General features: G+C 33.3%; 1 protein-coding gene across 1 annotated transcript; it reads right to left on the reverse strand.

The window, feature by feature from the left end:
• Positions 1-11,633: 11,633 nt before the first annotated feature.
• Positions 11,634-21,140, reverse strand: LOC110692674 (ATP-dependent 6-phosphofructokinase 5, chloroplastic-like). Its single transcript, XM_021869710.1, has 13 exons — positions 20,161-21,140; positions 18,211-18,301; positions 18,063-18,136; positions 17,394-17,505; positions 16,224-16,319; positions 15,977-16,078; positions 15,789-15,863; positions 14,605-14,745; positions 14,336-14,452; positions 14,136-14,240; positions 13,423-13,503; positions 12,645-12,773; positions 11,634-12,192 (listed from the first exon to the last, which is right to left on the reverse strand). The coding sequence occupies exons 1-13, from the start codon at positions 20,475-20,477 to the stop codon at positions 12,025-12,027; spliced, it is 1,608 nt and encodes a 535-aa protein (XP_021725402.1). The 5' UTR covers positions 20,478-21,140; the 3' UTR covers positions 11,634-12,024.
• Between the last annotated feature and the right edge of the window lie 5,809 nt (positions 21,141-26,949).

The raw sequence follows: 26,949 nt of genomic DNA on the forward strand, positions 1-26,949 counted from the left end.
CGACTTTTTTTTTATCATTATATTATAAGAATAATCAGGTTTTTATTTTTTTTTAAAAAAAAACAGGTCAAACGAGTTGAAATCAGGTCAACCCGTTTAAACCAAGTCGGGTTTAGGTTCGTCATTCTGACCTGTTTAAGTAAACAGGTCGGGTTCAGGTTGGGGGGTCCTGACCTGTTTATTAAACAGGTTGACCCGAACCCAACCCAACCCGACCTGTTTGCCCGCTCTAGTTTCAACCCCATCTATTTTATTTCCGTACAAAAGTTAAAACTAGCTTGCCACCATTGAGTTTTTTTTTTTTCCTTTGTTAGAAGTTTCATTTGCTGTAACGGCTGTACGCATGGCGCCTGTAACCAGCCGAAAGTTTGAATCAAGTACTTGTACTGGTTTCATGGTTGTTATTAATGTAGTGGGCTGGGCCCGGGTCTATGCAAACGGGTCCATGCTGGGCTGGGATTATGTGACCTAATAGTGGGCTGGGGTGGGTCAAGGCCCGTTAAAAGTCCTTTTACTTTTTTGAGTGGATTATTAATGTAGATCGAAACATATTATTTATTCTCTTTTTTTTTTTTTTGTTCCATACAGTTGGTGATTTTTACGGATAAGGATTTTCTTATAATTTTAAAGTTATTAAAACATATTTTTCCTGATTTAAAATAGGGAGTGATATTTTCTTCAACCTTTTTCCGATTTTAGGTAATACACTAATACATACAAATGGATACACGTGCTATAATCCTAATAGCACCCTAAGAACTTTTATTAAAGTAAATGGTTTGTTAAAATTGTCATGAACCTTACACATTAAATACTTTGAGCATGACATCTTATAAAGCCAGCATATATACATATTTGTATGTGTTGAGATCATTCAATATCAAATGATTCAAATCTTATTACTCACTCTGTTCGTAATCTATAGTTATGCTTACAAAATTTTGCGGGTAAGAAAAATGTTTTGAGAGAAGATTAGTTAGAAATTTCCTATTTGTTTTTGGACTAGGTAAATATATGTTTTGGGTGTACGTAAATATTTTGATAAATGGAAATAATTACATTGGACTTTGTAAATATATGTTTTAGGTGTACGTAAATATTTTGATAAATAGAAATAGTTACATTGGACATAAGTAAATAATTTGTATGAGTGTATACGTATTATAAGTACAATATTATGAAACTTGAGACTATATATTATGACGAATATCAGGGGAAGAAAAGTGAAGCTAAAATAACGGAAGAAAAACACAATTATAATAGCTCAGGGCATTACGCATTATTTCAGCAAAAGGAATTTGTATCACCTTTTGACTAGAATCACACTTATCATGCTATTTCTTATCTTTCTTCATTGAAATTTCTTTTGCCAAATTGAAGGCAATTGAAGCTGATATGTCATGTCAATCGCATACGTCAAGGACAATGACTAATGGTATGTTCTATTCACCTGATTTTTACTTATCTGAACTTATTTTATCTAATTTGAACTTATCCGAACTTATTAGATCTTATTAAAACTTATTTTAGTTGTAATTTGTACTTGGGTAACCCTTATTAGAACTTATTTTTCCTGAACTGAACTTATCTGCACTTATTACACCTAAAATAAGTAGAATAAGGTGAACAGAGCGGACCCTTAATCTATGTTCTCTTAAACTTAAACTTAAATTAATATAAAATGTTATATTCTGAGTTATTTAAGGTCTAAGTTTTTGATACGTATTTATTTTATAGTTTGATTTAATTGGTTGTATGTCAGTTGAGGGATCTTAATAGGTTCGTCGTAATGTGTATTGTTCAAATATCTGAATAAAATTCTAGATGTTTTGCAAAGCAGAAGCAAATAGAGGATCTAAGTGGTAATCTAATACTAATTTTTATACTCTCTAGTTCATTTGCAATACGTACGTTGTTTTAAGCAATAGAAATAGATACGTAGTAACTTTTGGGAGTCTTATTGCTCAGTTGAAAAAAAGAGGGATAGTTATTGTAAAAAGATCCACAATATGTAGTATAATACTTCCTTTGCTTTTTAGTAGCGTATGTTTGAAACTTTTAATTTATGATTCTATCATTTCTACACTATTTGCATACTATATATTGATTATATTTGGTGATTTATTCTTAATAACAAATACGTAACAAGAGTAATCTTATAAGATAGATCTCAAAATATAGGTGCTATCAAAATAACATGTCATTAGTTTTAGGAAAAATTGATAACAATAATCCCAATTTTTACGTATTCGTTTTAGATAATTCCAACTTTGGGGTGTATTCGCTCAAAATGGTCCCAAGTGACCGGTAACCTATTAAAGAGGAATTTTTTTTTAAAAAAGAAAAATTTAAGTGACACGTGGTATGATTCGTTGAAATGTTAAAAAAAAAAAAAAACCAGTCAAATCCCCACCACCAACTAAGATTTCCGACCGACATCCACCGCGGTGAGGCAGGCTTCTTGTGGTGGCGATTTGGACGCAATTGCTACTGAGCTGTCGGGGGTTGGGCGGCTGTAGTTTTTTGCGGGGCTGCTACAAGGTGGTTTCGCCGGCGGGGATGTTTTTAGGGAATTCGGGGGTTTAAGGTGGGCGAGTTTTGTGGTTTTGGGGGAAGGGGCGCCTGGAATTGAAGGGCCGGGGAGCTGACCGGCGCGGAGGAGGAGTTCTGGCCGACGCGTGGGTGGGGAAGAGTGTTCTGGCCGTCGCAGTGGTGTTGGGGAAGGTGGTTTGTGGGTGGACGATGCTGGGCAGTTTTTTTTTTAGTTTTTTCTTTTTTTTTTCAATTTTTTTTAAATATTATTATTTTAAACTTTTTTTTACAAAAATTAACTAATCACGTGATGCCACGTATGACGTATCCCAAAAAGCTGTTAGTAACCGGTTGGGAAACAAAGAAACCGAAAACACCCTAAAGTTGAGATTATTTAAAATTAATCCATAGTTGGGATTATTTAAAACGAATACTTAAAAGTTGAGATTATTTTTACCAATTTTTCCTTAGTTTTATTACAATACATTTTTAGTAATTAACGAATAACAACGATCATGTTAACCATTGATAGGCATGAACATAAAAATATTACTTTATATCAACTAAAAAAACAGAAACAAATAAAGTAATTTTTTTGCCTGCTTATGTCTAGTTTAAATTGGATAGTTTAATACTTAAATGTCATAATCTAGTAAAAATGACACAAGTCACACAACAATAGTTAGGGTGTAATAATTTAAGGAGCAACAACAACTAAAGCGAATGTATAAGGCAACACCAACTATTAATTATAAAATTTGATATGCAGAATGACACTATCGGTGTTAATTCTATTGAATCTTAATTTGTATATATTCGAATTAGAAATGCATTTGTGGAGAGTCAGGTTGGAATAAAATGTTTGTCTTCTTGAAGGGTGGTTGGATAGGTGGGGATGATGCAAAATCTATAGTTATACAATATCTCATGATACATATCCTATTGTCTTAAGCACTTAATATTAAAGTTGATGTTGCTTTATATACCAATTTTAGTTGGCAATGTTTCATGTATCCAAAATACTAACTCCGTTTCCTATTTTTTGCAACTTTGGAATATTTTTGTAACAAATAATACCCCAAAGTTGCAAAAAATATGAAACGGAGGTAGTATATAATTGGTATCATATTACTCATATACAAAAATCATTTACTATTTGGCTTACAAGCATGTTTTTCTCTCTTTGGAGTGGGTTTTTTCCACATCTTAAGCACCATATGTACTAGGGGTGAGCAAAGACCCAGGGTACCCGGTACCGGACCCGGAACCGGTTAGGATCCGCCGGGTCCGGACCCGGAACTGGTCCCACCGGTTCCGGGACCGGGTCCAAAATGTCGGACCCGGTTGTAACCGGTTCCGGGACCGGGTCCTAAAATTTCGGACCCGGTACCCACTGGGTACCCGGTTTAAAAAATATAAAAGCCTAAAAAACCTAATACTTCAACTATTCAGCATTTCAGCAACGCCTCTTGCTCTTCTCCTCTCACCTTTTCTCTTATCCTTTCTGATTCTCAGTATCCCTCTTCCTCTCTAATTCTCAATCTCCCCTCTTCCTCTCTGATTCTCAATCTCACCCTTTCTTTCTGGTTCTCAACGACTCCTCTTCCTCTCCTCTTCTCTCTTCCTGGCTCCAGCATCGTGGGATTGGAGCACCGTCGTCCAACATCGAGGCCCCGTCGTCCACCATCTGCCGTCACCAGAGTTTGTTTATACTTTAGTTTTAGTTGAATATAGGTTAGTATGTAGATCTAGTTTTATTTTTCACATAATTTACGATTATAATTATCTTTTTTAATGAAATTGTAATGTAAAATTATAAATTTTGTAATTTAAGTTTGTAGATCTATTTTTTCGAAATTTCTGTTTTTTTTTTCTCGGATTTTCTGACAATTTATGTATAATTTGTTTTTTTGCGATTTTTTTGTTCGTTTTTTTGTTTTTTGTTCGGATGTTGGATGTATGTGTGGAATCGATTTGGGTTTTTTTCTTTTTCTTTTGTTTTTCTGGGTTGTGGGTGCGGTGGATGCCTGACGGTGGTGGGTTTTTTTTTCAATTTTTTCGTTTTTCTGGGTTATGGGTGGGTATCAATGGGTCTGGGTTGTTGGGGTTATGGTGTCTGGGTTAAGGGGGTTAAGGTGGTTAAGGGGTGAGTTGGGGTAGGTGGTAGAAGGAAAGAAGCTTGTGGTGGTGGGCTGTGCGTAGGGGTGTATGTATTAGTGGTGGTGGGTTGTTCGTAGGAGGTTGTTGATTAATACCGGGTACCCGGTTTTGGAACCGGTTCCTACCGGGTCCGGGACCAGTTCCAAAAAATTTGGATCCGGTATTAACCGGTTCCGGGACCAGTTCCAATTCTTGGGACCCGGTTATAACCGGTTCCGGATCCGGGTATTACAAATATGACCGGGTACCCGGTCTTGCTCACCCCTAATATGTACAAATTTCAAATCAAATACACTAACCTTCTTATGATGTCTCTAAAACATTGCTTCATTACCTCTTTTGTTAATATGGTTTCCACCTTTACTCTCTACCTCTACTATCATCCTACATTCCTACATACGTATGTTAAGAAACAATCATAGAGTAATGTTTACTAATATGTTGTTAAATTAGTAACAACATATATACATTTATAATAGGAAAATTTAACAACAACAAACCAATTTTTGAGCGTTTCTCTCACATTGGACCAACCTTTAAATCTTCCCAAATTTAACACAAGTTTCATTTTTTTCTTTTGAAATGAACTCAACAGGTCACCTTACCTGTTATACCAGGTAAAAATCCATTTGTCATTAAATCATTGGCCAAATTATTCTTTTTTTTTTTTTGATAATTTTTACAAAAAAAAAAGGGAAAAAAAAAAAAAACCAAAACCACCCTTTCCCACCACTGCTAGCCACCCTCCCCACCAACCACCCCTTCCCCTACCAGCGGCCGGCGCCCAACCAATTCCCCCGACGCTGGCGACCTTCAACGCCGCCATAATTTTCGCCACCTACACCTTAACCTTCACCACCATCACTTCCACCCACTGCACCACCACCTATGTACACCACCAGGCACCAACAACCATAACAACCAACAAAACCACCATACTAACCCATCGAAACCACCATACCAACCCACCGAAAACACCATACCAACCACCAAAACCACCATACCAACCCACCCCACTACCACCAAGATCCAAAAACCCACTTCTTTCCTATCCGAAAGCAATTTGGTCGAATGGTTCGGTTTGCTCCGGAAGCAAGGGGAGTGGGGCCAACGAGAAAGGGGGTTTTCTCCGGCGGGGAAGAGATAGTTATAAGGGGTTCCGGTGGTAGTGGGGACTAGTTCACGTGAGAGACGGAGGAGGGAGAGGGGTTGATTCTTTTTTTTTTTTTTTTTTTTTTTTTTTTTAATAAAGGTTTTTAATTAAAAAAAAATAATTAAAGAAAAATTTAAAAAATAACCGATTGTACAGGTCACTGGTCATTTGGGTTTATTTTGGGAGAAAAAAATGAAACTTGTGTTTAATTTGGGAAGATTTAAAGGTTGATCCATTATGGGAGAACTGCTCAAAGATTGATTTATTTATATTAAATTTTCCTTTATAATATCATTATATCTATATATGACGGATAAAATTTTAATCTACCAGTAAACACTGAAAGTTTGTGTATGACTGTATGATACGTCACAGGTTCAAAGTTATAGGAAGTCCGAAGGGCGGGAAAGGTTGGGTCAGTTGGGAGTGTGAGGGAGCAAGGGGGACCCTAAACTTTTGATAATCTAGGTTGGTTTTGGCTTTGGATGGGGGCTGGAGGCTAGGAAGACTGGTCAAAATCTGGACTTTACAATGTAAAAAAGGCTTAATTTTGCTGAGAATGCAGAGGTTAACTTATATTTTTAGGGGCAGCCTTTGGCAATTAGCATTGGAAACCCACGCGGCAGTAATTTTCTGACCATTACACCGTTTTTTTTTACTACGAGTACGCACCTAAGACTACAAGTCGTTTTAGTCGTATATGGGGATTCACATGTTACATCTTAAAGCTCTGTTCGTCTTTGAATGATTATTTTAGGTCATACTTTATCTTCAAAGTAAGTATCAGTCGAATTTTACAGCAGTAATAATAAAGTTGTATATTGAGTTGAAAGTGGGCATTTTTGTTAAAGTGGTCAATTTGAGTTTAAACAAAACGATTAGGGTTTGTGTATCTAATAGAATTAGTGAGGTTGATCTAGCCCGAAATGACTTAACTTGAATGATTTGTATTGAAATTGACCGAGTTTGAATTGGTTGAAATGAAATTTAATGTGGGTAAGCTTGATTTATCATTCATTATAAACTTCATTATAAACGGATCTTCGTATGTTAAAAGAAGCCAAAGTCACAATTAGAAAGTCAATTGCTTGATTATCTCCCAACAAATAAGAAGTATGAAATTTAACTAATATTGTGTCATTGGTATAGTAGACGGACTAGACGCAATAGTGTATAGATGTTATCTACCGTTGAATAAACCTTTGCATAATTGAATATACTCCGTAAATGAATAGATAGAAAATTATTCGAATAAGGTAGTGCAATTGTGATAGCTACTGATTTTCAGGTTAGAAATTAGTAGTCAAATCTCACTATTCTCTTTTTATGAGAGATTATTAATTCCTTATTCTCTAGTAGACCCTCACCTTACCTTACCGAAGAAAAAAAAATTGAGATGAAAAATACATAAATTACTATCAATAAGTGTGCTCCTTCGATGATTAACTTGAGCCATCTTCCACGAATATGAATCATATAAACTCAATTAAATCTCTTTTAAAACGTCTATAAATCTAAAATCATATCTCGTCTATATCATTAAATAATCTTTATGATTTTTTATCCATAGATACGGAGTAATAAACAATCATGACTGTATGATCTTCTTAATTAATAAAAACCCTCCCTTCTTTACTTGTATAAGTTAAGAAGAATAAAGTACAACATTACTCCACTGACACATAACAGGAGATAAGGCAAAGTATTAATGTAATCTTACAATTACTTTATTATAGAATTAAGTAACATCCTCGTTACAATACATTATAATTACTCCAAGTAGCAGTTTAGAATAAAAAAAATTAACATCAATTGTAATTTTGACTGAGGAGACAAACAACTAAAGATGGTAATTAAATTGGAGTATAAAATTAAATTAAGGTAAGTATAATACAAAGGAGTTACTGAGAATTCGAGATCCCAATGCAATGAAGAACATGCAAAAATGAATAAAACTTATGTAAACGAGAATGAGACGAATAATCAGAAACCAAACCATAACGTAATAAGGTATGTCTTACAATTGTACAACAGCCCCACACCCCAACACCCCCCCCCCACCCACCCCCCCAATAGGCTCCCCACTTTATATTTTCTGTAAAGTGAAACATGATTTTTTAATTTATTTATTTTTTTTTTTCAAATTTTTTACTTGGTCTACATTATTTTTGAGCTAAACTAGCAATTGCATATCTTCTCGATCTTAATTTTTCATGTCTTGTTGGGGACTTGGGGGTACTTCAAGCATAGGTTTAAGTCATGTTAATTAATTACACCTATTAGTCCGTCATGAGTACTGTAATGTAAATTAGCAATATAATAACTAAATGATACAATAAGTCTTGTATAAGACGGGTGTACGTTAATATTATTGTAAAACGGTTAGTTTGAGGGTAACTTTAACTATTTTAATGGTAACTTTTATCCCTTAAAGGGTAACTTTTAATTTATCGTTAGTTTGAATTTTATTTTAATGTGTAATTTCTTATAAATTCATATACATACTTTAAAGGCAAATATGATTAATCTAATACATTATAATTTTTTTGTAAGATAAAATTTATTATTAGAAAAATAATAATTTTGTAGTATAAAGGGTAACTTCAAGAACTTTTAAGATAACTTTAACCCGTCTTACAATAAATTAACGTACACTCGTCTTTTTGGAGAATTTGTGAATATGATAAATGTAGTGTATATTGTCGATTTATGATCAAACCTATGTATGTTTGAACAGTGGGAATTAACTCGCAATCTACATAAAATAATGAATTTAATATGAATATCGAAATTGATTAAAAAAATTGTAAGAAGAATTTTATTTCCGAAAATAAAGTGAATATAGCGGGTTGCCTAAGTGTCTGCGTGATAAAAGTTTGACTTGAAATCATAACTGGCATACCAATAGGTCTATTAAATTTTGAGAATGAGTTTGGTTCAATTATATGACTAATTGCTAATTTCAAATGATTTAATTAGATTAAGGGTTGAGAGTGAGGGATAACTCAAGTATTTAGAGTTCTTCTCCCGATTTTAGGTGATCCTGGAATTGGTTCTCATTATTCGCCCTTGTGGCTCTCTAAACAACAACAATAACAAAAAAAAAAAAAAAAAGTTTAAGGGTTTTACTAAACTTAAATCCAAATTATATCTTCCGAAAATTTATAACAAAATCACGCGTCATTATGTATATATATGTTTAATATTTAATCGACAAATCAAAGATGGATCGATTAATTAATTAAGCATCAGTGACTAATTACGATGCTTGTTATAATTATCACGATCTTACAAAGAGTGAAAGATTATGAGAAATTAAACATCACGAGACCCAAAGTAAAGAAGTTGCTGCAAGTCTAGGTGGTGGATCTCAAGAGTATTTCCAGCCTCCAAGAAACTACATACTGCCTAAAGAATTAGGCATTGAATAAAATAATTAGATAAAAACAGAAATAAGAGAAATTTTAGGAGTATTCTTTATATTTTTATTATTTGAAATTAATTTCAGAATTCAAACAAAATGATGAATGTGACTAGCGAAAGTTCAAAATACGTAGTAGATGGGTTATTTTGGTCAGAGTTCAGAAGTCTTTTACCCCATTATTATCTTCTTCTGCAGGCAACCATAAGATTCAATATATTGTGTTGATTCCTTTGGATTGTAGTTAGTTAGTTTTACTATTGATGTCTTACAAATGTTTCAATTAAATGGAATTCCACAATGCTCATAACTTGTCTATTTTTTGTTAAGGAGTCACGAGTGCAAGATTCTAACTGGATATAATCTCGTGTTTTTTTTTTTTTTTTTTTTCTCGTGTATCAGCATAATACCTCGTTAACTAACTAAACTAGTTGACTTTCAATAATAAACCTATTCTTTTTCGATGGATATGACTTATGGTGTTCCAAATGGTAAAAAAAGAAAAAAAAAATGTAATCAATGCTTAAAAAATTAACTTTTTTGATATAAAATGAAGTGGTTGAATTAAAAAAATAAAAAATGCTATCACCTCACAAACTCGACAGAAAATAAAGTACTAAAGGTTATCAAATATTAGTGTCCTTGACTTCAGCTAACATATAAGATATGCAAGTGCATACCCCTCCGAAATTTTTTGGATGCAATTATATCTTATCATAGGCATTCTAGCTTAGTGACAAATGGTACTCCGTAGTATCAACATAAATTTCTTTTAATAGGAATAATTTTAATTGAATAATCATATGTTTAGCGTTGAAATTTCTTTTTGATCCCCTATTTATCGTTCATATCATGATTAAAGTATCTATGAATAATTTATTATGCTCACCTTACATAAAAATCCTGAATCCGTCACTAAGTGTTCGTTTCTTTTTCTTTTTGTCTTAGCATATTGAGGTTTTTAAGCCAAATATATGTAACAAATATGCTCAATATCTAGTAGCTTGTCTTTGATATTATTTGTGAGATATAAAATATTGCAAAGTTGCAAAAAGTATGAAACGTAGTTAGTAATAACTCTAATCATGGCAACCACATGCTTGGTCCAAGGCAACCAAACTTAGAGATTCTGTCAAATTAAGAGTATTTTAATTTTTACAATTTACTACGAAGGATAAGATAAAACTTGTATCAGAAACAAAGTACGGAGTATTAAGAACTGCATGCGGTTAAAAAAATTAAGTAATGCTACTTGAGATGTAAAGCCTTTGACTAGTCAAGCTCCTTGGGAAAATTAAGTTACTGATACTATATTGTATAACTGCATTCTTATGACACATAATTGAAGTTTTGATTGGTAAATTTGCCAGTTTTTCGGTCATTTTTTAAAGTTTTTGCTCAGGCATATTTTAATGGATGTAAGAGGAGTAATGGCACTCTTTATTGGAAATATGGTGAAGGGTACTTAACAGATTCTTATTACAGAGTCAAGTACGAAGTATATGATTATTCGATAATCATAATTAACCCTTAGGATGTTTGGTTGTGAGACGTTTGAGACAAGAAAATTTTGACCAAATAAACCTTTAACGAGAGTGTTTGATTATAGATGAATTGTAAGATACTCCGTATATTTTTAAAAACAAATTGCTAATTTTAATTTTTGAAAAACCTGATAAATGGTTACTCTATGTAACTCCGTATTTACCAAACACTTATACACTGATAATATAATACCTCCGTTAAATATTAGTTGCAACTTTGGAATATTTTATATCTTACAAATAATAGCCTAAAGTTGCAACTAATATTTAACGGAGGTAGTATAAAGAATACAAACAACTACAGTATTAAATTAGCCGAATACAACTAGTTAGAACTGCTCTTAATACAGCTAGCTAACAACTAAAAGTTAAATAGAGCTTCAATCTTTTTTTTGTCAAAAAAAGCCTCTATCTTTTTACCATGTAGAAGACGACAAATTAAGCTAAAAAAACATCGTATTCACGAAAACTTTGCATACTCCAAGCGAATACAAACATACAAATGTAACCAACTGATATACTAGTACATTGATTCTATACTCCATCAAATATACTTCGTATATTGGTTTCTTTATCCTACATCACCAATTACATCATATTTGACAATTATTTCAAGTATTAATTATTGGTATTAACAAACAAGCCTTGTATGACACTTTAATTTAGACTTTTTTACCACAATTTACATCGCATAAAAGCTTAAATAAGTAATATGCTAGCAGCTAATCTCACACGTACCATTGGCTATGTTCACCAATCTATGCTAACTCGAATATCACAAATTTGACAGCAATCAAAGCATTAGATTAGATTGATAGCACAACTGCTATAAACTGAGTGTTACCACTCCTCATAATGATAAAAATTAATTCAAGATTACAAATGTAATGTACAACGTACACATATTCCGTAAAAAAAAAAAAACAAAAACAAAAAAACGTACACATATTCCGTACAATCCATGACCTGGACCAACACCAACTTGGTTGAAACACCAAATTGGTCGAAACAACTACTCCGTAGTAAAATTTATTTCATCACCTCGAAAAAATTGGCGTGAAAAGCTATACTGCAGAAAAATTACAGAGTGTTTAAATCAATCAATCTTATTATCTAAATGAATATCCACTTTAAATTGTTTCCTCAATAAGTTAGTGTTTCTCCTGAGTCCTGAGACGTGGAAGCTCTGTACGTTAAAAAATGAAATCAATTGTTTATATGAAATCAGGCTGGCCAGTTGAGGTCAAGCAACGGTGCCACATACGGCTATTAGGATCCACAAGCCGTGGGTATTTTATGACTTCGGGTATAGGGAAGTAGGCATAATGAGTGTTACACAAACCCACTGTGATTCCACTGAAGCCAGCAAATGCTCCGTGAACCTGCAAAAACCATTCACTCTTTTTAAGTTCAAAATTTGGTAGCATATCTAAATTGCAGACAAATAAAAACGCTAAGATTGTGGTAAAAGTCTCGGTGTGTGTGTGTGTAGGTGGAGATCTGGGATCAAATCCTATATACACCACTGTTATTAGTGGCTCTTACAAATCAGTAAAAAGTAAGATTAAAGTTGACGAGTTTTGACCTTGAATAATGAAAGATTAACACAAATTGCTGCACAGGTAGGACAATAAAGCAATTTGTGAGCAATATTACAAAGGTTAGCCAAAGGTCCAGATTGTAACTTGCGGTGTTCACCACACCGACAGTCATGACAGGATAAGCTGATTAGCAGTGACAAGGTTTCATATTTCATCCCGAAATTCCACACCCTCCAACAAAACCAAATATGGGAAATTTGGAATCATAAATGTAGAGAAATACGAAGACTTACTGCATTTTGGCCTAAAATAGTGCAAAGGATTCCATCTGAGGCATTTGCACGGATTGCACGAAGCATGTAAGTAGGATCAATGTATTTGACATCAGCTGATGTTCCAAGCTCCTTAAAATATTTCTTTATCTGAGGTGTAGCAAAGTAACATGCAGTAAGCATCGTGTGATACGGAAAGATGATCAATGAAAACTTTTGATCAATGCAACAGGCTACTTATTATATAGGAAATTTACCACAGTTGTGCATAAGCTTCTGGCTAAGCAAGGGTCTGATAAACATATTTTCAACTACAAAGTATAGAATAAGCCCTAATGTCCGTTGTATTTTATAACTGCATGTAAGCAATTGATGCTCGTTTATGGATACCGAGAGAGGGGGGGGGGGGGGAGTTGGTAAAACACCCTCATTTTGAAGTACGGTTTAGGAACTTGCAACAAGACTTTGAGCCTTTGTGGTAGGACAGACTTGCAATACTTCCTTCCTCTTACAACCTCTTCTAGCATCAGTATAGAACTTGTTAATACGTCAAGTTAATACAACCAAGATTCTATAGCCCCTCAATATTTGTGGTGTAAGAGAAAGCCGATAAACATTCAATTCATAAACCTTCAAGAGTACCCAACAAACCCAAGCAACATATAAATGATTTTTTTCAAGAGAAGATCAAACGGACTGCATTTTAGCTATTAAATACAAGTGTTTATCAACAAGGCTTTGAACCTGAAGTCAACTTTGTGGAAAGAAAGAAGTCAAAATAGAAGAAACCAACACTTACCTCTTGTTGAATATGCACACCAATATCACCAAAGACAGCGTTCCCGGATGCATCAGTGGCATTACTTTTCTCAAGAAGATTCTGCATTTCACAAGAGGAACATAACAATTAGATGTGCTGAATTTTACATTTCTGGGAGTGGCAGCGCCCATTGCTGAATAAAATATTCAACTTGCATTAACATATAAACGGAAAAAAAAAAAAAAGGGAACCATCTGCCAACGATATTCATAATCCATTGATTTTCTACCAAAGTACCAATATATTATTCTCAGTTGAAATCTTCCTTTCAACCTCTTGTTCATATTGCTACAGTCATTAATGGACAGAATATTAAGATTCTTCCAGCAAAATTGTTTATGGTCACTTTCATTGGCACACAATAGATACAAACTCCAAAGACTGTCTCGTCAGGTTGACATCCATCAAAAGTAAAACCACAATAAGGAGCGTGAGAAATTCAGCAACTCTAGTAGCCAATGACAACTGGATACCCTTTTTAACGTCAAGGTCTGCCCTTAATTTACATCTTCCTACAGTACCAACCAACTATGAGTTTGTGAATTTATCCCAAACATTCGTTCAAGTTGCATTTTCACATTGGTCACATCATGGGTTCAGACTTTACTTTCCATAATCTTTTGAAAGCAGCAAACTATCAATTAGGCTGCAAACGTTTCAACAATTCCAAAAAGTAAGGTACAAAAACTCACCAGCGCAGCTCCCTCAGCTACACAGATGACAGCTGATCCCTTTGTATCAAGTAGGTACTCGAGATGCCTCAAAATACCATGTGGCCCATGTATATGAAATGGTACCTTGGATGAGTAAAAAATAAAAACCACACTTTAGTGATAGGTCATATCTTAGTATGTTAGTGTGTAATGCTTCATTTGTAGTTCAACAAAGGTACCTCTGGTATCAAGCAAATATCAACTTGGCCACTAGCAAGGGAAGCATGCATTGCTATGAAACCACTGCTTCGACCCATCAATTTTACGAGGCCAACACCACGATAAGCACTATGTGCCTGTTAATGGAGCAGTCAAGAGTAAAATAGAAGCATACACAATGTATTGGTTTAGAAGCAAAATTGTTAACCGTATCCAACTTGTGCCACAAATAAGCAACTTGAGAAAGAGATAAATCAACAAGAGGCTGATTCATTATAAGAGGTCCAACCTCAATGTATGCAGAGTTAATGGCTCTTTGTGCTTCCTCAACAGCTGTATCAAAACCAAAGGTCTTGTCCATAAGCAAAATGTCGTTATCTATAGTCTTTGGCACACCAACAACAGACACCTTCATTCGTCTTTTTCGGCACTGTAGCAAAAGAAGCAAAGAACAGAGTGAGTTCCTCCCTACACATTACAGACCCACACAGGTGACAAGCTTACAAATCAAGTTAAATGACACAGGTTTATATGTCTTAGAGTCCTCATATGAATACAAATAAGATGCTCGAGTTATGAATGCGGATATGAGAGGAAAATCGAAGGCCTGAAGTACTTTCTAGTAACCTCATATAGCATGCTTTGTTATCACAAGCACAAATAATACTTCCTCCGTTTTTTTTTTAGTTGCAAGTCTTGCAACACTTTTATTTTCACGGTCTCCTAGGCAATTTTTGAAGAGGAGAGAGATAGAGAGAAAAATAAGAGGGACCCATGTGGGTAGGAGAGAGATAGAGAGAAAGAAATGTTAAAAATGGAAAGTGTTGCAAGTAATTAACAATTTCCAAAATAGGAAAGTGTTGCAACTAAAAAGAAACGGAGGAAGTATAATCCAAGTTTCATTTTACAATACGGAATACTTGTCACCTACTATGTATTATAGAACAATTCCCACAATGTTATTTTCAAAAAAATTGAGAATGATAAATCCCTTCCAAGGACAACTTTTATAGGTCCTAATTTAGCCTTTAATAGACAATTATTAAACAATCAAGGTTGAATGGTGCAAGTAATTACTCTCAATTGTCGGTTAGAGTTGGGTGAAGTCTAATATAGTCTCAAATTAGGTCATTAATTAGCTTAAAGGCAATTTTTTTTATCATACAAGCCTCAAAAAATGCAACAGTTGCATTAAAAAAGAAATTGAAAGGTCATTACTTGGAAAAAGTGGTATGTAATAAAGGAAAATGCTATACATAGAGCCCTTAGGGCTACATATAAGCATTAAATACACACTAGAAAATTATGTAAATATAAGCAAGTAATTACTCCCTAAATGCTTATATGTATTTAATGCTTACATATAGCATTACCCTATAATAAATAGGCAGTTGACAATTTTTCCTAACATTAGTAAAGGAGAAAAGGAAAAGGAAAAATGAAGTGTTTGGTACAATATGAAGTATCTTAAACCTCGTTATGAATTGCTACTGCACCAGCATGTGTTCCATTTCCACCCAAAACAAAAAGCATATTGGTTCCTCTTTCCTGTAATCAAGAAGAAATCAGAGGCATCGATATCAATCATGGCTTCATGTAGCCTTTTTATTATTTTCAAATGATGAGATGCACGAGTGAGCAACAAAAGAACCTTAACCTACCTCCATACTGTCTACAATTTCTCTGACAGTTGGCCCACCTCGTGAAACTCCTAATAAACTGCCCCCAGAGAGGTGAATGTTCTGAACAACTTTCCGTGAAAGCTGAATATAACAGAGAAATGCATCTTACGTCAAGATACATAGACAAAAATAATATTTAATTCAGATGCAAGAAGAACAAATAGTATATTTAGCACTAACATCAAAGTCTGTCCAATTGATAAAGAGGCTGAAAAAGAAGACTTACTGGCATTTCTTTTATGCCCTTGTCTGTAAAACCACGATACCCAAATGGAATGCCTACAATGTTTTTTACACCATATATGTCAAGAGTGATTACAATCTGCACCAAAAAGAAAAATCAGGAGATATGGAAACTAGAAAGCTAAGAAACTTATTTACTGCATAACATTCACAAAAACTTCTCAAATTATTTGTTTCTTCCATGGATTAACAATGATGTCTTCAAAATTCGCTATCAATATACTTTAGAAAAACCTAATCGTAAACTTAACAAGAGAGTTTATGAGATGTATACTGAGGAGTGCACTGAAATGTGGGCTTAAGGACGTGCAAGGCAATTTTAGTCCAACGTTCTCCCCCCGCCCCCCTTTTTTTTTTTGTCTAGGCAAGGTGATTTCAATGAAGAGCACCCAGGGCGCATTGTCATGCTCCGACTCATTGTCCCCCATGCTAGCGTCATTGGGGTATGGGTGTAATGGCAACATAGGGGCACTAATCAACAACCATACACTCTAGAGCTTTATTTAAGAATAAGCGTATATTCTTAGACCTAAATGAGGGCAACATAAAAATGGGCTGGTTCAGTGCCTAAACGGGCTTTAAATGGGCTGAAACTTGAATCCGTCATATGTTGGGCTAATGAAGACCATCGTCGAGCTAATTTTCTAAGATGAAGCTTAGAAACATGATTTAATGCATGACATAAAGGTTGGTGCTATTCAAAAGGTTCTAGAGTCCTCCAGGTCACTTTTGTAGGAATAGAGCCTTTTACAAAATTTGTAAATTAGTTGGTAAAAAACTTGAATTTTCTAGGCTTTGTAGCCAGGAGGCTTATAAATAGGCACATCTCATATACACATCCATCCCAACAAACACTTGTACTCTCATCCATAGCAATACAATGCAATCTAAAAAAACATAGCTATATAACATATCAAAACCATTAGGTGGATAGATTGCATAAAAAAAAAACACTTCAATAATGGGTAAAATTACGAATAAAATGCAACAAAACACAAACGAAATAAGAAAATAAAATTGAAAAAAAAAAAACATAATGTTATTTGCTTGATTCAAATTCAAAATGTTATAAAATTATTCACTACAATACAGTCAAATTACCATAATACAAATCTAAGGTATTTTTCCATGAAAATGTAGATTTCAAACGAACCTGTCTAATGACATCATTAAGACCTGGACAAAGACCTCCACAAGTAACTATTGCTGCATTAACTTCTTCGGGTCTGAAATATATTTCTTCTCTTGGTCCTGCACGATGTACCCTAAAACAAATTGAATGTAAGATATAATCATCATTTTACTAATATGAATGGAATTCATAATTTGGATACTAAAAACCAATTATTATATAAACAAGTAATTAAACAAAATCTATAATATTATTAAAACTCTAAAGAATAATGTAATATTGTCATATGTCATCCTTACCACAATACTTATTGCTAAGAATTGGTGCAAAAGGTTTATCAAGATTCCAACCTAAACCCTTTCACTAATAACATAAATATCTTACCATCTATTTTTGTGTCCATTCATTCACCATAACAACTATTAGCCACTAATAATCTACTTTGAGTTTTCCTATTTCTTATACTATTATATTAACCATCTCTCTAAATTTTGATTCATTATATCGTTTGGTTTTGTTGTTATTGTTATTATAGTATCTAACCATATATCTATTCTCATGATTTTATAACAACCATAATTCTGAATTCTAACCCTCTTAAGATATAAAATACTTAACAACAATTCTAATCTCATACTATAATGACCTGGGACATTGTATGGGCCAAAAACTAGTAAACAATAAAATTACCATTGCTCCACCCAGGTACAATCAGGATCAATGCACTCTGCACCGGCTGAAGCTTGCGAGGAATAGCGGATGACCTGAAATTGTTAATATGAAAGAATTAGATTCATATATAATTAGACTTTTCTTAAAATCAAGCAATGTAATGCACCTTCAACAAAACTCTGTCATTATTGTTAATGTACCCATTCCATTTCTCATCTGATGGATACCCACCTGCAAAATCTTCACTCACCGGAGACCTTAAAATAAATATTCAAATAAAAAATAGTTAATAATGAAAAAGAATGAACAAAACGATCAATAACACTATACATACAACAATACATCGATTGTAATAATGCAATAAATTAGTACCTTTCTTTATGTAAAAAAAAAACAACTATCATGTCTTAACACAGCATTTTCACTTTCACGCATGTCAATATGTAACTTCAATCATTGTTATTTTTTATTTATCAATAATCTAAAAGTATTAATAATCTAAAAGTATAAAAAAAAATAAAAAAAAAATTGATATTTAAAATACATATAAAACCAAATTTAACAAACCCCATTTGACTTGGTATATATAATAGTGCAAATGTAAGATAGAAGCATATAATTACTTCATTCTTTTTAATTGGCACGTTTCTTTTATCAAATCAGCTAACGCACAATTGCAACAATTAATATCTCTAATCATCAATATGTAGAAATTATACATTAAGATGATTATAAAAGGAGATCCTACATGACTATGTTTTATCATAATCATAGATTTACCAAAGGTAGTCAAATTAAATTTTGTGAATAGTGTTATAAGTAAATAAAAAACGAAGAAGCGTCAAATTTTTAAATTTCACTAGTCATTATCATCCATAAATCCATTCTGTATCTTCCACAAAGTATAAAACACTAGTTTATACTCCCTCCGACTCTTTTTGTTCTTTCATTTCCCAATTAGAAAAGTTTACAAAATTCTTCTCATTTATTTCCATATATGGTAAAAAGTTCCTTCAATTTTCTTTTATTTATTCGATGAATTTGCCAATATTTTATAACCTTTTTTCTCTTTTCGATACAAATTTGTAAACAATTTTCCACTAATTGAATTTCCCTATACATGATTTTACATTTTAATTATCATTCTCTTTAATGAAACTCCGTATTAATTACCTTTTTTTTTCTTTTTCATTTTTTTTTTGGTTTTGAATAGAGGGATTATTTAATGTAAAATTAGAATCTCTATTACTTTTTAATGGTTTCTAGCTCATCAAAATTTTCTTTTCTTAATTTACACCCGATTCTAAATGAAAAGAACAAAAAGGATTGGAGGAGAGTAGTAAACATAAAACTCATTTAAAGATACTAAACATCTCATACCTCATTTAAAGATACTAAACATCTCATACCTCATTTTAGTAAGCCATTTTGAAAACTTATAATTGAACTATTAATCCTACATCCCAACAAACATTAAAACTCATGCAGCTGAATAGCTTGCTCTTAAAGGAAAATCACAATATAGTTGTCAGCACTCAGCAATAAACCTCACCTTTCATTCTCTTTTATCCAAACCCAACTTCTTCATATCCTTCTTAACTATTTCCATCCATGTTGGCCTTCCCCGAAATTCTTAGATCCCCTCATCCCAATCCTCTACTTTCCTTACTGATTATCTCAATACCTCCTGACCTCCGCCTCACATGCCCAAACCAATGCAATTAGTGATCTCTAATTATATCCCCAGTGTCCACAACTCCAACTGCACTTACTAATACAAAATCCTTCCATGAATACCCTATCCTAACACATCCAACTGTCAATTGTGTTCTAAATCCGTCCAAACACCCACTCGCCTTCAGTTTAATCACAAATCCTTTCAATCTTACTAAATAGTATATGCAACCATTAATTCCGCCTTTCAAATAGCCACATTAGTCTACTTATTTTCTTTCATAATTCTTACTACTACAACCAAACAACAACAAACTACTAACACACATAATTCAGTCTACTGCACCTCAAATTCACAAAATAATCAATTTCAACCACATCAAAAAAACCAGAAATTAATCCATCAAATACTCAAAACAATTATAAAAAAAAAAAAAATTACCGCATTTTGAGGCAAAATGTAGAAGGCCTAGGTTTAAGATCCTTGAAAACATCAGTAAGATGCGGCAACTTAAACCGCTGCTCAAAATCATGCTCATACTTAATCTTCCAATCCGGATCACTCAAATCGATCTCCTCCGGCAGATTTCTACTCTCCGCACAACCTAACACCGTCAAATTCCCGCTTTTCCTGACACGTGTCGGTTTTCTCGGAAAATTCAACCGAAACCCTCGGTTTCCGACGCCGGAGAAGAAATTAGTTGATTTCGCCGGCGGCGGTGTGAAATTGGAGGCGATCGGCGGCGAAAGCGTTGCCATTGAAAGTAGAAGGATCGAGAAATTGAGGGTTAAGGAGTGGAGTAGGAGAGAGAAGGTGAAGAGTTTCGTAAATTAGCGGTGGACGGAGTCGTCATGAGAGAAAGGAGATGCGCCGTCAATTATACGGAGGTGAGTGAAAAGGGAAAAAGGGGAAAGTGGTTGGGTTTTATAAAGTCAACGTGTTTGACTGACTGTTGTTTGTTTGTTACGGAGTACTGTACTTGACAAACGGCTTTGTTTTAGTTCGAGTTCGGTTTCGGTTTCGGTTTATGTTAGTCACCTTTTTTTTTTTTGAGTCTGTAGTGTATGTGTGAGACTTTAGATTTCTTCTATGCTCACAATGTTGTTGATTCTTGTGTTCTTGCTTCTTTATGTAAAAAAAATAAAAATAAAAATAAATAAACTCACATTAGACGGGTTTTGATTGATAATGTTGTTGGATTAGTCCTTAATATAATAATTTGTTTTGATATTAGAGATTTATATTATTGAATAGTATTAGATGCAAGGTGAGCATATTGGAATATTGTTTGAAATTTTAAATAACGAAATACTTTCAGGAATGATTAGATATCAGATAATCTTTATTAAATCCCTATAACACCATGTTCTTTTCTCCTTATTTTGCAAGAAAGTAGAGCATCCTCGACCACTAACTATCATATCCATGCCTACGTCATTATTGAAAACTTATAACTAACGAACTCCTGTAAGAAAGACTAAAATAATATGATGAAGATTTTAAAAAAATAAAAAAAATAGTGTGTTTGGATTGAAGGTAATGGGGGGGAAAGGAAGGGAAATGGAGGGATGAGTATCTTTCATTTGGATAACAAATGAGGAATGAAGGGAATTGAAGGGAGAGAAATGGAGGGATTAAATTGTAAGAAGTTGATCTTTTCAACAATTAAGAGATTTGGAAGGAAAACGCATGTATTATTCTCCCCTCTCCTCCCTTTCCCTTCTCTCCTCTTCCCCTCCCTCCCCTTCTTTTCCTTCCCTTTTCTTTATCCAAACAAGCTGAAAATTTATATCCCCTTCGAACACGAGTTAGTAGAATCCAAATCAATATATAAGAAAAACATACACTTTGAAATAGAATAAACAATAAGTTTGGCAAAATCTAACTTATTTATATTATCACTTTCTCTATATGTCTACCTGAAGGCTATCACATGTAAGGGAGGATAAATCATTGTGGGTTAATTGAAAGTTAAAATACATTTATATAGGAAATTAGAATCAATGTACAACCAACTTGAAAAGCTACCAATTTGAAGGCACCTACCACAAATACGCAAACAACTGCACATATCATATTAGGAAATAAAACCATTGTACTAGAACTTGATTAGACATGATTATTCCTAGTTTTTATGTCATGTTATAAACTTATAGGTACACATGATTGAACCTGATTAGCTCTTATTAGACTTGATTAACCCTAAAACTTATTTTTTAAGGTGAACAGAACACTCCCTTGTATAAAATTTCCATCCAATAATACAATGTGAAGCATGTATATATTATCATTATCAAACAACATAAGGCTTAAATTTATTGCATAAAATTTCAAATAAAGTAAGAACGGTTAAAATTAAAACCAATTTTCCTCTAAACCACATCTCATTTTAAATATAATGCAGTGAATAAATGTAGTGATTGTAATTATGTAAAAAAGATGGTGACAATTTTATCATAATTCTTTTACTTCAAGAAAGATTAAAAATATTTTAGGAGAAAGAAATTGAGAGCAAGGTACTCCAATAAATCAAGCCCGTCAGTGGGACCATGGCCCAAAATATAGACATGAGCAAATCTGTTTCAACATTGGCTCAAATATTCACAATTAAAAGCTTCAAACAAAAAACATTACATTATATTATACGCAAACTGATATATGTATTTGTCAAAATACAGAAACCATGTGCATGTAAATGCATGTAACGCAAGATATACCATGCTTCAAAGGCTGGCCAAACCCAAAAAAAACCCTTTGTATAGTTGTATTTTCCTTCTAAGTTAAGTACTCTATCAATTTGCTTCCTCAACTATAACATTATTAGTCCTTGGTCTCTTAATTTTCTTCATAGCTATGATTTTAGTTAGAGATATTTGGCGCCTAAATTTGAATAAATCAAATTTAAATGATGATATAGTGTAAATAAGCCAAACTTTAAGTCATTTTCATTTGATTATTTTCATGCTTCTTCCATGCTCTTAAGTCACATCAATTCTTTGATTCTATTGGTGTATTTAAGTTGTGGTCCATCTAACTAAAAGTTATCCTACAAAAAATACTCATCATATTTGCTAAGCTACAAAATTTAATAGCTACAAGATGGAGTTCACCAAGGTGCTCATGTTGTGTTGATCATCCTCCTGGTATAATACTATGTTAGCTTTCCTCATCTTTGCAACTTTCTACCTTTGTCTCTTTGTTTCTTTGTTGGTTTTTAAGTGTTTGTGTGTGAAGGGTGTTCTACACAAAGGCTGAGACAACCACAAATGGTTCTCTAGAAAGCATGTAGGACTGTAGGAGACCCATAAGATGTGTCTCGTGCATGCGCTGACAAAAGAGTATCATTTTAGCTCTTTTTAAATTTTGACTAAAGAGAACTAGATAGTCAAGTTAAAAGCAATAGAGCATTAGCTTAAACATTAATTTTAACAAGAACTAGCCTAATCACGAGCTTGAAAGAAATAATAATATACGGTAGTTAATAATAAGGAAATAAAAGCTATACAGTGTACTTTTTAAGTTTCACATGACTTTCATTATATTATCACATGTTTACTTTGGAATTATTACGTTATATATCTTGTAAAACTTAACTTTTTATCCGGTCTTATTCTTAACAATTAAAAGGGAGATATTCACTAAAAAAAAAAACGTTGTAATTTTCATTTTACATTCTTAAAATTTGCATGTGAGGTTGTGAAGAAGTTAATAAGAATCAAGGACACCCGGCCTAGACTCCTATTTAGTGGAGAATCATTTTGTATAAGGCCCTTCATTGTGTAACTCCATGTAATATGTGAAACCTGTATGTGATTATTCACTGCATTGTATACTTCTGCATTATGCACACCTAGACTCCTATTTAGTGGAGAATCCACATAGCTAGATAGTCAAATATTTTGTAATTATGGGCCTTTATTTAAATGGTCCCACAACTCCCATGTTAAAAATAAAGGCATACTAAACACATTTGATAAAACTATAAGAATGCCAAGAGTTAAACTAGGTGTTATGAAATTAAAAATTATGGTTACACATCCCAGTAAAATTTAATTCCCATTAATTTTGTAACTGATGCAGCTTAAGAAGAGTAAATAAAAAGCCAGGAAACAATAAGGAGATCATCAAAAACACAAAGCAAAGAAAATGCAAGTTACAAAGGCAACAACATCCAAATATCCCAAGAAGAAATTATCAAGAAAGAACTAGAGATGGACATAGAAAAAGATTTAGAGGGAGAAATCAAAGAAGAGATATATCGCCTCGCGCTCCGCCTTCATCGGCTATATCAACACCAAAGGGACAAGCATGCTTCTCATCATGTTGGTCATGAACAAGTACATAGTAACAAAATCAAGGCATTATCTGAGGTCCACATTAGTATTAAGATGGAAGGAGGGACCAAAGTTGAAATAAAAGAAATTAAGAAGAAACCTTGGGATAACAACAATATTGGCAGGGTTCAAGTTGGTAAGAATAATAAATCTTCTAAGTTGGATCATAAGAGGTTTGATTGGGCCAATAGTCTAAAGATCAGGCCCATTAAAAGCTTGTCATAATATGGGCCGTAAAAAGATACAGATTGGAAAAGAACATCCAAGGAAGGCTTCAAAGGAGAATATGTTTGTTGCTAAAAAGCAAGCTAGTGAGCCCATTAAGGGGCGTTTGGAAATTGGAGTTGGGGCTTGATCATAGCTATTGAAATTTAGCATTTGATTTAATTATTTTAAAAAGTAATTATATAACTTGTATTTATTTGTTTTGATAAATAAGCTTTAAATGTTGTGTTAACAAAACACACATGTTGGTATACAAAGTATGTGCTAGAAAATACGAACATTGAGCAATGTTTTCGGTCATATCAGAGGATTTAAGAGCACTACAATGGTGGACAAAATAAAATGTTCATGGGCATTTTGATAGAAGTAGTCTTGCAATGGTGAGCAAAAGTAAAAATGCCCATGGACATTTGTTATTTTGCCCATGAGATGAGCAAAATAAAGGATGAATAGTGCTCTGGTGGGCCCCACAATTTGCAATAGTTATATTTTTTGTAATGCAAATTCTGAAATAAATATTTATTAAAAAAAAAATTAAAATTACCAACGGTCATAAAATTTAATTCTCTATAAATAGACATGCATTTTGGTATATTTTGGTATAATTTCAGAAATACTATAAATCCTCCATATTCTTTATTTTAACGATTAAAACGACACGAATAAAAAAAAAAAGTTACACAAATTTAGACTAGTTTTTATTTATTTGGAGTAATATTGTTAAAATATAAATGAAATTAATAAATAAAGAAGTGTTGTGTAGGAGAGAGAAAGTAACGGTGGAGTATTGAAAAAGTAAGAGAGAGAGAGTAGTGGGCAAGCATTTTTTTTGCTCACCATTGGGAGAGAAATTGTGAAAAAAATTTACCCATGGGCAAAACAGATTTGTTGAGAGAGAAAGTGGGTAGAGAGATAGTGGGTGGGCATTTTTTTTGCTCACCATTGAGAGTGGTCTAAGGGGAGTGGCTTCACGTCAAGAAATGGTTTACAGATTTGTAACTAACATAGTTTTATTATTACTTTTGTTTATTTCCTTTGTGATTCTTAGTTGTTAAGAAGACTGTGAATTTGTGACTTATAACTGTTGTAAGCTTATATAATTAAAATTCACAGAAATTTTTTATATCAATTACAAGTATTATTCAATTATATTTATACTATATTGTGATTTGTAAGCTTGTATTCATTTCTATTCAACGACAAACATAAAGTTTAAATCCTACCCACTTTTTCATTTTCATCCAATTTTATTTTCTTTGCATTTTCACTTTATACCATTTATAAAAATTCTTAAATTATTGTAGTTGCAAGTTTGAAGGTGGGTGGTGAGTTAACACTGTTTAGAGTACGTGATTGAAAAAATTGAATGAAGGATGGTTTGGATGATTAGTCATTGTCATAGAAAAAGTTTGCGGGTAAAGGTTACGACATATCCAACGTGGGCCGGAAAGAGCGAAAGGTAGGTCCAGAATTAGAAAGGGAAAAAACACTAGAATGACCCAATTAAAGCCCACATGAAACGTGTTGATGGGCCCTGGGCCCATATACTGTGAATTACTAGCTTGTAGCAGCTAATGATTTCCCCCTCCTCGGGAGCTCAACAATAGTCATGCTTCACCCCTAGGCCCTACCCAAGTCCCCCATACTCATCCACTTTGTAAATGACATTGAGTAATTATTATAGGCTCGTAGCACAATCCTGTCCTTAATACTCCCTTCGTTTCATTTTGATTTAATTATCATACTAAAATGTAGAAAGTTATTTGCATCTTGTGCTAAAATGTTGCATGTAATATACATACTGAACTCTTATTGGATTATTTAATAACACGTGCACGTGGCCACATGAGGAGCACAGGCACTTGGACGTCAAATCAATTCATCAACAAGACCTAAGTATGGTGTTATTAAGGGTTGATGTCCGGAGATTGAGTTGATTTCCTTACAACTTATGTAAAAGAGATCAGTTGACTTGATGAAAAAAAAAATTTCAGTATCTAACACTAGATCATCTGAATGGTACAATTTAAAATCCAACCAAAATAACTTGAAATGGTGTGTAGTAAGGATCACATAACAAGAGTATAATTAAAATGTCTAAATGGCCTGCGTTCTAGACTAGCTCTTTCGAAATATATTGAAATGAACTGGACGAGCTGAAAATAAATCTAAAAGAGCAGGACCTCTCAATCAACATCCTCATGACAATAGGGCCAATTACAAATAATGGCCGGGTTATCAAGTTTGTTTACATTAGAAGCATAAAATGAGCTTAAAAAAAAGGTGAAATGTTATGTAGTAAGGGACTAGGGTCACATATAAGAATCTCGAGTCTCGAAGCTAAGAAGTAAGAAGGGACCAAGTTGTAAAGACAAAAGGAATGTTTGAACAAGGCATTATTATTACTCGATCAGCTAACAAGTATATATTTCTTGGGATCATATAAATTTTACCCATTGTGTAAAAAAAAAAAAAGGCACTTCTTTCGTAAGAGTATAAAGTACTTGTATATAATGGTATGCACGGCACTGCAAAAGCTATCTTAGCTTCAATTCCTTTTTTTTTTTTTTTTGGTTTTTCTGATTGTGTAATTAGCTTACTTAGCTTCTTGACTCGATTCTTTATTCTATTGGCTACTGCAGAATGAATTTTGCTTTCGAAAAAGTGACAT

Source organism: Chenopodium quinoa, unplaced genomic scaffold (genome assembly GCF_001683475.1).
Source record: "Chenopodium quinoa cultivar QQ74 unplaced genomic scaffold, ASM168347v1, whole genome shotgun sequence".
In the NCBI taxonomy this organism is placed as follows: Eukaryota; Viridiplantae; Streptophyta; class Magnoliopsida; order Caryophyllales; family Amaranthaceae; genus Chenopodium; species Chenopodium quinoa.

Coding starts and splice junctions, on each gene's coding strand:
- LOC110692674 (XM_021869710.1), bottom strand. CDS start 20,477: ATGGCAACGCTTTCGCCGCCGATCGCCTCCAATTTCACACCGCCGCCG. Junction 16,079..16,223: donor AGGGCATAAAAGAAATGCCA/GTAAGTCTTCTT, acceptor TGTTATATTCAG/CTTTCACGGAAAGTTGTTCA. Junction 15,864..15,976: donor AAATTGTAGACAGTATGGAG/GTAGGTTAAGGT, acceptor TCTTGATTACAG/GAAAGAGGAACCAATATGCT.